Source organism: Podarcis raffonei, chromosome 15 (genome assembly GCF_027172205.1).
Source record: "Podarcis raffonei isolate rPodRaf1 chromosome 15, rPodRaf1.pri, whole genome shotgun sequence".
Taxonomy (NCBI): Eukaryota; Metazoa; Chordata; class Lepidosauria; order Squamata; family Lacertidae; genus Podarcis; species Podarcis raffonei.
In genome coordinates this window covers 31,077,737-31,091,120 of record NC_070616.1, presented here as the reverse complement: position 1 = coordinate 31,091,120, position 13,384 = coordinate 31,077,737, and the positions used below count along the sequence as shown (strand labels likewise).

At 43.9% G+C, this 13,384-nt stretch overlaps 1 protein-coding gene across 2 annotated transcripts in view; it reads right to left on the bottom strand.

Annotated features, from left to right (window-relative positions):
* KIRREL3 (kirre like nephrin family adhesion molecule 3) overlaps positions 1 to 13,384 on the bottom strand; it is a 738,195-nt gene that overhangs the window by 157,410 nt on the left and 567,401 nt on the right. For both annotated transcript variants that reach the window (XM_053367286.1, XM_053367287.1), the window contains exon 6: positions 13,100 to 13,250. In XM_053367286.1, the coding sequence (XP_053223261.1) occupies positions 13,100 to 13,250 (151 nt within the window). The remainder of the gene's footprint in view (positions 1 to 13,099; positions 13,251 to 13,384) is intronic.

Below are 13,384 nucleotides of genomic sequence, written 5' to 3'. Positions count from 1 at the left end.
CTTTCAGACAATGGAGCACTGCACAACATAGAACACTATGAGATCACTCCCATAAACCTGAGCCAGAATGGCCAGTGGTCAATGGTTATGAGACTGGAATCAAAACATATTGAGGGAACCTAGGTTTGGAAGGCAGGCATAGGCTATGAGGGTGAGTCCCTGTGCTGAGACTGGAGAAGTCCCCCAGCTCTCAACCCCCCTAGATGGTCCAGAAGGATACCATGGTCAATGGTATCAAAAGCCACTGAAAGATCAAGCAAAACTAGGAAACAGCTTTCACCTCTGTCCCTAGCCCACCGGAGATCATCCACAAGCATGACCATGGTGGTTTCAGTCCCATGATGAGGCCTGAACCCTGACTGGAAGAAATCCAAATGGTCTGCTTCCTCCATGCATGCCTGGAGTTGTTCAGTGACCACCCGTTCAATTATCTTGGCCAAGAATGGAAGATTTGAGGCAGGGCGATAACTGGCTATGATGGCCGGGTCCAAAGATGGTTTTTAAAGAAGCGGTTTAATAACCACTTCTTTAAGTGGGTCTGGGGAGATTCCCTCACAGAGTGAAGCATTCATCACCCCACAAAGCCTATCCCTGCCTGGCTTGCTTTTATGAGCCAGGATGGGCAAGGATCAAGGAGACAGGTGGTCGGTTTCACTCGTCCAAGCAGCCTGCCCACATCTGAACCAACTTTCACTGAGGGCAACCTGTTTTTATTGCTGGGGCTCAGCCCAAGTGCATGTGAAGTGAGAAGGAAGGTGGGAGCACCACTGAGCACCTGCACTGTTATCTCCTTCACCAAGGAGTGATCACAATCAGCCTCTGCACGTTGGTGAAAAAGAGGCAGACTAGACTTCTCCAACCTGTCACTCTCCAGCTGCTTTGGACTACAATTCCCATCAGTCCCAGTCAGCATGGCATTAGGTTGGGGAAGGACTGTGATATAAGTTTTGTATCAGAGGGTACAAGTCCCGGGCAGTTTAGAGCCCCAGCACCTCTCCTTTGTAGAAATTCTGCACTCATTATGGTGCAGATTGATTTGCTAGGCTGTGCTAATGACTGCTCTTCTCTTTGCAAGAATGTCTGTAATGGTTGTTTAGCAGAGAACAAGAACCAATTCAACACTTCTACTGGCCAGATGGAAAAAGAACCTTTTCTGAATGGTCACCCGTCCATCTGCTTCTTATGAATATTAATCAGATGATTGGCAGAGCCGTCAGTGCAGAATGGAGTCAGTCCCTAAAGTTAGTGTGGCTCCTTGGAACGTGGCTGTAGAGGGAGAACGAGAGAGAGATGGTGGTGGGAGGAGTCTGACCGCTTCGACTTTTGGAGCCCTTCACTCAAAAGATTGCAGATTATTCATGATCCACCTGTTCTTCTGCTGACAAATTATCAGCTCTTAACCAGAGCAGAAGGGAGAAGGAGCCAGTAACTTCTGTTCATTTCTCCAGCAACTGGTCTTATTGTTACACCAGATCATTTGTGTATTGCTAAAATCAAAGCTGCCATAAGGGCAAGAAGGACTTTTGCAAAGCCTTGTTGAACAGAAGTGACAGTCAAGCTTCACAGCCCCATTTTGTCCCCACAATATCACCTCTGTTCAGTGTCTCCATTTTGTGTGGAAATGTTCACTGGCAAGAGCTAACAAAGGAGAGCAGAGTACATTTGCAGGTTCCGTTGACACCCTCTACTGATGTGAAAAAGAAAATGTCCCAGCAATATGTTCACTAGTTTGGGAACTCTACGAAGTGCCAAGCTGAATCTTCTCTGCTTCCTAATACAAGACAACACTGTACCACTTACCACTTATCAATTAGCAACTGAGCTATTGTGGCCAACCAATTAGTTCCAAGTCCACCCACATGCAGAAACCACCATTTAGTAAATAATAATAATAATAATGCAGAGAACCATTCTAATTTATTGATTTTTTGCTTATGCAGCTGGAAATCTTCCTTTTAGTTGCCACCCTAGTCTTTGCAACCTTCTGCCTTTGTAATAACGTAAAAGGTCTTGGATAATTGAAACCAATACAGTGGCACCTCGGGTTAAGTACTTAATTCGTTCCAGAGGTCTGTTCTTAACCTGTAACTGTTCTTAACCTGAAGCACCACTTTAGCTAATGGGGTCTCCCGCTGCCACCGCGCTGCCGGAGCATGTTTTCTGTTCTCGTCCTGAAGCAAAGTTCTTAACCCGAGGTACTATTTCTGGGTTAGCAGAGTCTGTAACCTGAAGTGTATGTAACCTGAAGCGTATGTAACCCGAGGTACCACTGTATTACTGGGAGATAAAGTCTGACTGATTCTTGAAGCTCAGGTTTTCAGTACCTTGATGGACTTGAGGAATGCCTGTTGGTCTTGCCTTCTTTTGGATTCACCTTGATAATGAAGACCCTCAGTCTCTCTCCTTCTGATGTTTGTTCAGGCAGATCATAAGTCTAATTTCTTCTTTCTTGCTTTCTAATTTCTTCTTTCTTGCTTTTCCACTACTTCCCTTCTATCTCTCTCACTCGCTGTTGCTCTTCAATCACTGCCATGTCAGCTCTCCTTCTATCTCTCTCTCTTTCCCCTCCTTCTTGAGACAAGCCCATCAGCCCCAGCCTGCATGGCCAATGATCAGGGATAATGGGAGTTGGAGCCCCCAAACAGCTGAAGGGCCACAGGTTCTCTACATCTCTGTAAGATGACTTTTGCATCCTCATTTTTGTCTGGTTACCATAAGAAGCTGCTTCAACTGAGTCAGACCCATAAACAAAAAAACAACTCTGAGCAGATAACAGCAAATAAATCTCTATTTCTGTCTTTATCCGCTTTTTTTAGACCAACAACGTTCAAACTTTATTCCTTGAGGGGCCCCTTGGCCTGTTGATATGTCTGCTTTGGATCTCCTGCTTGTTTGCTTTCAAGTTCTTGTCTGCTGCAAAGGATTCTAGGAAATATTCTATGGCACACACTCAACTCACAGGAGGCACTGCCTGCTGGGCTTCCCTGTTGCCATCTGTGAACTAAGAGCATTCCCTAGAAATAGTCCAACACTTCCTGCGCCTACATGTGAATCACAAGAGGCCCCATCTGTATTGGCATGCTGCTGGCTTTTGAAAATGCATGTGTTTAAACAGGCATACCCTTGATCTCTTAACCCAAGTGTCCTGTTTTAATTGCTTTGTTGTTTTCATGATTTTGTTTTATTGCTTATGGTTTTTTAAAATGGGTGCTTTTTAATTATGGATGTTTATATTTCAATGTTTGTGTAACTGGTTGTTATACTTTGCAAACCTCTTAGAAGCCTGTCAGTCAGTCTTTCATAGAAGCTCATCCACAATGATTGATATCCTCTTTAAAGAACCACAAGGGTCTCCAGAGCGCAGTGTGGAAACCCATGTTTTTACATGGAGGAAGGAAGCTTCAGCTGGCAATGGCGGCGGTAGCGAAGCTCCGAAAGGAAGCTAGATAGGAGGGAGAGAATAAATAACTGGACGGTGGCAGGCAGTGTGGCTTGTGATAGGCCATCCTTTGTTGGCTACAACTTTATCAAAGCCGCTGGTACTTTACCAAGATTCCTTCTTTGTTGGGAGTGCAGCCACCTGCCTTTTGGCTGGGAAATTATGATGAGAAATTATAGGTATTTTCAATTTAGCCTAATCTCATTTTAAAATGCGCACTCCAAACAACAATAAAGGCAGACACAGGTTGGAATATAAATGAGCTGTGCTCCCATAACATCCCTGAGATATATAGCACACTCCTAATTCATTTGCAGGCATCCTGACACTTCCCCATTGTTAGACAACAACAGCTAATCACCTTCCTTTGTTAAATATGAATCACATTTCTCTTTAGTAGCTTCCCCATTGTTTGATAGTTTAGTAGCTGTGGTTAGGATGTACAGGAGAATCCTCTTTGTATACTGAAGGAGAGCAAGCACCCTCTTACTCTGAAAGTTGTTCATTTTTTAAAAAAAAGTAAATTAACAATAAGAATGAATGAAAGCCTTTGAACTTTCCTTTGCAAATAGAATCATGATTTCTAATGATCTGGTAATGGCATGCCAAAGATTCCCCACCAGAAATAAAGTAACATTTACATAAGTGATCGTTCAACATAATGTAATTCCACTCGGTTGCAACTGATAATTCATGCCTGGCTTTTTGTAATTCATTTGAATTACCAAGTCTCCTTGGCTCGTTTTCTTAGCTTGTGAAGAATGCACAACCTGAATGGCTGAATGTTATAAGCCATGAACAATTGTCTTCCAAAGTCCTAGTACTGAGAAACACTTTTTTTCCTTGGGAACTATGATTCATTCCTCCAACTGTTAAGAAGGTGAAAAAGCTATTTACCCTTACAGTGCAATCCCATATATGTTAACTCAAAATTAAGTACCATTGTATCCAATGGGGCTTACTCCCAGGTAAGTGTGTCTAAGATTGTAGCCTTAGTGGTTCTGCGTGAGTCACGGTTCTGAACATGTCTCTTGATTGGGAGAAGACAGCCTACTGTAAGAATGGGTGACTCCTGTGACTTTGTGCAAGGAGTGACTGGATAATCTAAGCACCTTCAGATTCTGATACGCAGAAAAAAATTGCACCCAACTTCAGGGCTGATTGGAAGAATGCAAGGCTACATTCATGAATCATGCAGAGATCCAGTAGACAACCTCCTCTTTTGATGTATGTATGTTATAGACTTAAAAATAAAATAAAACCCTGCCCTTCTAATGCATATGCATTACTTAGGGGAGATTACGGTGGGTAAAATAACAATTGGTGGAATTCAACTGTGCACTAAAGTGATCTGTAAGTGCAAGCATTTCTGCTTACTTGACAAAACGCCATTCCTTCTCCTCCCCCATATCCTGTTCTGTGGGTTCTCCAAACCCTCTAAAGCAGATTTGGGAAGGAGGTGAGAGTCACGTGGGGGGAAGAGTAAAGTGCCATTGGGTTAACAGGACTCATTGTGCTAGCTTCTGCTTCTGCAACAACTTAGCTGAATCTGGCGCAGACTCATTAAAAAGCAATGCTACCAGTACAAAGTATAACGGAGTCAGGCGTAGCGGCTAAAATGCAATTTTGAAATAAAATCATAATCTGTGTGTCATGGCCAAAGTCTGTTGAAATAACGTCTTCATTAGTTGGCAGAAGACAACCCAAGAGGAGACAAGTTGTTCTACAGTATAGCCACTGAGAAGGCACTGTCTCTTGTCACCACCAACCATGCATGGATACTTTAGGGACAGGCCTTTCCCTCTGAACTGGGTGGAAGTTGGTATATATAAAAAAAAGGAAGTTGGTATGGGAGGAGGTGGTCCCTATAATTTTCTGGACCCAAGCCATTTAGGGCTTTAAAGGTCATCCACGCATTGGACTTTGCCTGCAAATGAAGTGGCAATCAGCCCACCCTCACCAACATCCTTGCTCTTGCATTCTAGACCAGGGTTTTCCAAGCTTGGAGCTGCTTTTGGACTACAACTCCCAACATCCCTAGCTAGCAGGAACAGTGGTAAGGGATGATGGGAATTGTGGTCCAAAAGCTGCTGGAGACCCAAGTTTGGGAAACCCTGTTCTAGACCACCTGAAGTTTCAAAGATAACCCCACATAGAGCACATTTCAGCAATCCAGTCGATGTGACTGGCACAGCAATCAAAACTACAGGATGCCAGTATAATTTATACCATGGGGAATTATTCAGGTGTAATTTGCCCCTATTCCAGACTCTGTTCAGGAGCTGGCTGAGCTAGCCTGAGCCTGGCAAAGGGTCACATGACAGAACTGAATGGAGATTGGAATGCGGGCAAGTCTTCCCCACTACCCCATCACCCCCCAGCCACACTCGCCACTCCCCTTTGGGGGACTTACCCCAGTGTCAGTTCAGCTGGCTTTGGCTGAGCTGGCTAAGTCCCAGCTGAACAGGGATGAGAGACTTCAGTTTAACCCAATATCCCTGTATTCCAAGCTTCCTCATACTAGCAGATCTTGGATTGTACTGCACTGTAAAATACACATTACCACAGCCAACCTGATTTCCTCCGCAATGGACAGAGCTGATATATCCACCCCACACTGGATGAGTTCTTTGGGCTCATAGGACACAAGCATTTATTTTGTGGCCTCCTTCTCTGATTGGGGGTAGATGAAACCACGTGCTACTGCTGCCATTTTAAAACTTCTGCTCTTGCCTGTTCCTTTTGCATTTTGTTCTGATTTTGGATGTATGTTAAATGGTTTTATTATGCTTGTTTCATCCTGCTACTGTTAGCCGTACAGTGGTACCTCGGATTACAGATGCTTCAGGTTACAGACAGTTCAGGTTACAGACTCTGCTAACCCAGAAACAGTACTTCGGGTTAAGAACTTTGCTTCAGGATGAGAACAGAAATCGTGCAGTGGTGGTGCGGTGGCAGCGGGAGGCTGCATTAGCTAAAGTGGTACCTCAGATTAAGAACAGTTTGAGGTTAAGAAAGGACCTCCGGAATGAATTAAGTTCTTAACCCAAGGTACCACCTCTCTGAACTGCTATCTTAGTCCCACAAAGCCAAAAAAGTGTCCATCAAGCCTAGGGCAGAGATTGAAAGCAGGTCTACTAGCTGCCTAATGAATCCTCTGTGATACAGGAGTGGTCTTGCAGTGACCCTGATGGCTAAAAAGCCAGCAAATGGCAGGATTTTGAAAGTTACCTGATACATATTTCTGCAAAACCTGGCTCGCCTTCTTGAACTCCCATTTCCACCTCAAGCCTCCCCCACCACCTTCAGGCACATCTCCAACTCACCAACAGGCCTTGAACATTTCCACCCCTCTCTCTTGCTTTTTGGAAACAAGCCAAAGTTGCTAATGCAAACTCAGGAGTGTTAGCGTAGCAGGAGAAAGCTGTGAATGCTGGCGGAAGAGTCAGGAGTAACCTCGCTCTGCTCCTTCCTGGCACGCAGGATGTGAATTTCCATACAGCCACTGGGTTCTGGCAGTATAAATAGTTTATGGCATATCAAACTATTAAACATGATTTTAATCCCACTTGTGATGTTCGGCACATAACTCACAGGAGGCCTGCTTTGATGTGGTTGGTGGAACGGAAATCACTTTGAACAGATGTTCCAACTGGAGTTGCTTAGTCTCTCTCTTTTTCTTACAAACCCCAGGTCTCTTTTTAGGGGTGTGGGGTGGAGAGCTGGATTGACTCTGCAGTTTAGTGACAGCTTAGGGCTGATTCTCACTACCTTCTGCTTGAGCACCAATGGGTCATCTTAACCAGGATTTTTTTCCTTATCATAAAAACGTGAGGTTTCGCTGAATTTATCTAACTAGAGGGATCCTAAAGTGAGGGACCCTTGTTGCCGGGTGCAGATATTTCTGATTGGCTTTTAAGCAGCAGAAACCTTATTTCTGCCAAGTCATTTATGGAGCAATTGATTCACAAAATGAATTCATTTCTTACACCTTTAATCTTAAAAGCAGAGACCACCAAGGTTTGATGTTGCGCACACAGCGGAAGCTGGAACGTGCACACTGCAGCTTCCTCACTTGGCCCAAACAGCAAAGGCCAACTTCTTAAGCATCAGCCAGTTGGACCAAGCTGCTTAAGAATTAGAGAGCTTCATGGCCCTAATGTCATGGGCAGTGTTTCTGAGGAACCATCCCCTTTCATGTCAGGAGAGAGTCCCTTGCCAGATCAGAAGTGCCTGGCATCTAGTGGGCTGCTTTTGGCCTAGGAAGAGACTTTGCCCAAGTTTTTTTTTAAAAAAATGTGGCACTGCTTCTCATCCAGCTGTGCCGCTTAAAGATATGCATCTGCTTTAGACAAAGCCAAAATACTGAACCATGTGCTTTGGTAGCTTTCTGGCTGCTGTCTGAAACAAAATGGGTCTTCTGGGAGGTGCTCTGAGTTCACAACCACTCCAAACATTGAAAGCAGGTGACTTTCTCACGACAATCCTTAAAACAGTAGTTTGCTAAAGGTGCTGGTAACTGCGGCTCTGTGGGAGATAAATGACAGTTTCCAGGATTCTTTGGGGCAAGCCACATATGCTTTAAATGTGCTTTGAATGTTCCCAAAGCTTTGCTTTCTCTTTGAAAAGGACAATCAGGCGAAAGTTGGTACGCTTTCTCTCAGGCTCTCCATAAAAGAGAAATTGCCATGCAGGCAGAAGATGGGATGGAGAGGATGAGAATAGTTGCCCATTTTTTGCCTCTGGCAATGACCATCCTTAGCATGTGACCCCTGGAAAGTTGCTTGTGAGGCTGGGCTGAAAAATGTTTTCACTTCATTATAGATATTGCACATACAGGCACAACTACTAGCTTATGTGAAATTTGAACTGGCCCTGCCTCTCTCATGCTTTTGGCACCTGCTGAAGACTTTCCTCTTTCAACAAGTCTTCCAAGTGGAGTTGTCCATCACCCGATTTATTATCCTAGTCAGTGTTTGTACCGGCTATGCAACTTTATTTATATATGAAATCCATGTATATATAATGCATTATGAAATCAGTTTGAGAAGGGAGACATTAACTGAACGAACGAATAAACAAATAAATACATCTCAATCAAAGTGTCATTTCCACAATATAGTCAACTGGGAAACATGATGTTTTCAGCTACTCTGAAGCAGGACTCTGCTTTGGATCTTAACCAAAGTGAGAGGACAATTTGAAGAACTGGACCAAACTGGGCTGCTGCTAAAGACCTAAAGTGGATTCTAAAGTGACTCTTTCCCCCTACCGCCACCCCCCCACCCTAATGCTGCTTTCACTTCAAAATTGAAATTTGCTCCAGAAAGGAAACTTTCCATTCTATATTCAGGGATGTACTGCTGGCTCAGAAGCAGCACGTGAGGGTTAAACTTTTATTTTTAACACGGTGCTTTTGGCCTGGGCAGTTCTGCTTCTCAGCCAGTCCCACCAAAGCCAAAAGCAGTGTGTGAAATGCTACTTTTTATTCATATTCCCTCTGAGGCCTGCTCTCCTTTCACAATGGGAGGGCAGCTGCCAGGTCAGGCCTGTCAGCAGAGACTCACATGCCACTTCCAATTAGAGGTGGGGAACAGAGGGGATTGCAAGTGGGGACCTTGAAACTTCGAGGTTGCCAAAGTTGCACAAACTGCAGCGGACATATGCGCAGCCTCCCCCACCCCAACATGGAGCCATAAGTTCTCACAAACAGCAACTCCATGCAAGTGGATCCTGGTTGCAAGCCCATTAGCAGCCCTTGCCTATTTTCAAGGCGATCTATCGTACCCACCATACATGTGAGCAGAGACCAAGAAAAAGACAATTAGTTCATCCCTGTCCATGGTGCTGAAGGAAACCACAAAGCTCCCACCTAGGGGTTGACGTCTGCTATCTCAAACCTCTTGCTGCTGCAGAGTGAAGAATTCATCCCTTTATTATTATACCCCTCTCCATCAACCAGCCACTGCTGCTAAACTGATAAGCCCATTAGAGACCATTAAAAGCAAAATTCTTTTAATAGCTGGATGGGATATTATTATTTCTTTCGCAGCGTGGTCTACCTAATGGTTTGGAGTAAAAATTGGTCTTTTATTGAATCTCCCCTTTCTGAATTGGTTTCTGCTGCCTTTGGGGATTCAGCTCACGTTGCTGGCCTTATACTGTACAGCACGCCATAATGATGCCTCAAGTTCTGTGTTGTTGTTTTCTCCCTGCGTTTGAAGCTGTTGTAACTGTTTGCTGGCTGCGAAATAACCCATACCATTATCTCATTTCATCTTGCCAGTTCTGTCAGGACATGCTAAAGAACAACCTGAGAGCCTGTTAATCTTGCAGTGAAATGGTTGGAAGTTTTAAGTGGTGAATTTTCTGCTGCACTCGAGTTTGCTCAGCCTGTTTTTAATTGGAACCAAGAAAGCAGCTGGCATGCTAATATTGAATACCCCGCAATTGCAAATTGATGGCAAATACAGATGCAGGAATTTACGAATGTGGCTGATGATGGGCTGGGGGAGGGGAGGGAGAGGAGGGGAAGGTCAGGCCCAATTTGACAGCAGCAAATACAAAAAAAAAAAAGATGGAAGGCAGGCAGATGTATATCTTATGGAATTCCTTGTGCTGCCTCTTAAGAAAGAAAGGCTTTAACGAATGAATCAGTAGACTTTGCACAAATGTAGCTGCTATTGGAGCTAGTCTGGATTGATTAAAAATGCATTCAACACAATGTGCTGGAAAGCTTAACAAGACCGTGGAGGACATGGCAGCAAGAGAATGGCTGCTTTCTGACAATATCTTCACCATGTGGCAAACTGAGGACCAAAATGTATATCAGCAGCGAACATCTGTTTGTTTGGAGGAGCTGTACATACCTCCTGTTAATATGGAAATACAAAAGCAGTGGTTTGCTATTTCTTAGGATATTGAATTCTAGGGGCAGGCTGAAGAGCCCCAGCCTCTGGGTTGCAATTGTGGGATTTTAGTCCCTTCCTTAATATAACCTGTCGAGATCCTGAGATCTTCACTGGAGGCCCCTGTCCAGGTTCTCCTGCCTAATGAGGCAAAGTAGGTGGAGATTACAGAAAGAGGTTTTTATTGTAGTGGCCTCCCAGTTGAAGAATGTTCTCCCCAGAGAGGGTTACTTGGCATCAATGTAATGTAATGACCTTTTTTAAAAATAACAAAGGTATAGTTCATTATAATTCTTATAACTATTTTGTTAGTTTTAATGCTGTGTGAGTTTTAGTGCTGATTTTTATCATTTGTGTTTATCTTATGCAGTTTTGTGATGGTTTCATTCTGGCTTTATCTTGACATTTGTTCTGCCATAGTGTTTTTTTGGGGTATCTTTTTGGTGTGTTTTTTTTAGGTTTCATTGTAATTTTTATTTTATTTTACCAGTTTTAAATTTGTGAGACTACCCAGAGGACATGGCTAATTGGAAAGTATATATATGCCAAAAATTAATAATAAATATGAAAGGGTTGCAGTGCAATGGTTGAAGGCCATTGGATGATCGCTGCCTGAAATCCTGGAGAGCCAGTGCCTCCGGGCATTTAACCGAGTTAAATGGATTCTCCTGCACTGCAGGGGATTGGACTAGATGACCTTTGGGATACCTTCCAACTCTACAATTCTATTATTTCATGGTCTGACTCTGTATATGAGAGCTTCCTATGTTCCAAATGTTCTTGTGTTCATTGTTTGAGCCTTATATGCCTACAACAGAGATTTAAACCAGGATCTAAGAAATAGCTTAGATATTTTCTCACAATTCAATTGCCTTCCACAGATCACCACCACTGGAAATGCCCTTGATCATCTTTTTAAAATTCCTTCCCACCTTCTCATTCACAACTTTACATTCAATAATACATCTAGGACTTCCCCACACATAATCCCCAGCTTTGCTTCTCTTGTTCCGGACTGGTTTCCTACTAACAACACTAAGAAGCTATTGTGCTTTTTTCTCTCTGAACAGTTGACAGGCGACATCCTGTCAGCAATTTAAGCTCATTCTAGCCAAATAACACTCTTAAACCCCCTCCATAAGTTTTCCTCACTTCAATCACAACAGACAACAACGCCATCAAGATTTGTAAACTCAGCATCACATCTTCACCTTTGCCCTTCACGTCTCTCTCCAGACCTTCATTTTCCGGCTGCTTCTGAATCTTGTCAATTCATCTGGCAATAACTGCTACTCATTCAGAGAGCTAAATCATTGAGACTATGACTGTCTTGCATTTTGATGACTACTGTGAACATATCTCTCTGGCCTTGACCAGTGGAAGACTGCCTCATTAATAAATACATTCCAAATGTTGCCACTAAGGTAATTTCTTTACGTCATCTCTATGCATACAACACCTTCACTTCTTCAATTAAAACAAACATAAACCACTTATCTTTTCCCCCCAAGGTCTTATGTGCTCCATTGATAACTCTTATAAGTCATTCACTGACACATTCCATTCTGGTGTGGCCATGGATATCCACAGCAACATTGAGACTTTGGCTTGTGTGTTACATGATACAGTGGTATGGAAAACGTGTTCCCATGTATTTTACTGCACACCATTCATGTTTACAAGGGAAAGCTCTCACGCTAGACAGAAATCCAGGGGCAACTGATTCCCATTAGCACAGGTGGGGCAGAAGACAGGAAGAGCAACAGTATGTGGAGCCAAATCTGATGGCAGACAGAGCCCTTTCTCCTTCCTACTGAGTTCTACAAGGCCAACACTGGGACTTAAGAGGGGGAAGCTGACACTCAGTGCCACCACCTGGACTGGAGGTAAGTAAGAGGGCAGCAGGGGGCTGAATAAGAGCAGATGGAGGTCCATGGGGCACTACCCCATTTACCATAATGGACCAGCCTCCACCAGAAAAATGTCTATTTTCCATCAAGGCAATCACAAATTGGCCTATTTAGACTATCCACCTCTTAGAAATAATTTTCTAATGATAGGTATGGCAGAGGGAGAGGGCAGCAATTGTCATCAGGATTACTGTGCATGTGGATGTGAGGTTTACCCCTTCCATTCCCAGCTGTGAGCCAGATGAAAATTATTCTGCCGCACAACAAGGAGCGTCAGAAAAAAAGCTACCATTGGCACCAAGGGGAGTCTCTTTCCCACCCGCAACAAGCCTCAGAGTGCACAGGAAGGTAATACAATTCAGTACAAACTTAGAGTGATGTAAAATATCAGAAATGGCTGCTGAGCACTAGCCCTGCGCCAGGTGACCTCTTCCTTATAGGAAGGGATTTTTTTTCAACCAGTACAACAGCATACCCCAAGGCAGCAATATATTTCATTGTTCTTAGTCTTGGCGTGTTTTTCACCCTCAAAGAAATAAATTGATTACTTCTATGTTGCTTTAAGAGTGGTGAGGCAACAGATTCTGTAAAATGAGGTTGCAGGTGCAGGTTGCAGAATGTGTCCCAACAGGAAAAGGTCTTCCAGATAAAATGGCAAAGAGGACTGCAAAGAGTTAACCTACCCTCAGGTGGCGCAATGGGTCAGTGCAGCTGGCTGTTAACCAGAAGGTTGTTGGTTCAAGCCCACCCAGGGATAGCTGTGGCCAGGATTCCTGCCTTGCAGGGGGTTGGAGAAGATGACTCTCTGGGTCCCTTCCAACTTACAATTCTGTGATACTCACGTTGAATGTCAATGGTGACAGAGGTCTCCTTTCCATTGGGAATGGCCTTGTTGGTAGCTCGGCAGACGATGGTCTGGCCGTTCTCAATGTCGGATGGGGAGACAAAGAGTGTGCTCATAATGCTCTCTCTCTTGCCGTCACGAAGCACCGTCTGCAGAAGAAAACAAAAGTCAACAGTTACCACTTTGGGGAAGAGATGACCGATCTACAGCAACGTGTTGCAGGTTTTGGAACAAGACCAGCCTTTGGCTTTGGAACTGCACCTATTGATTGAAAGCCTATTTC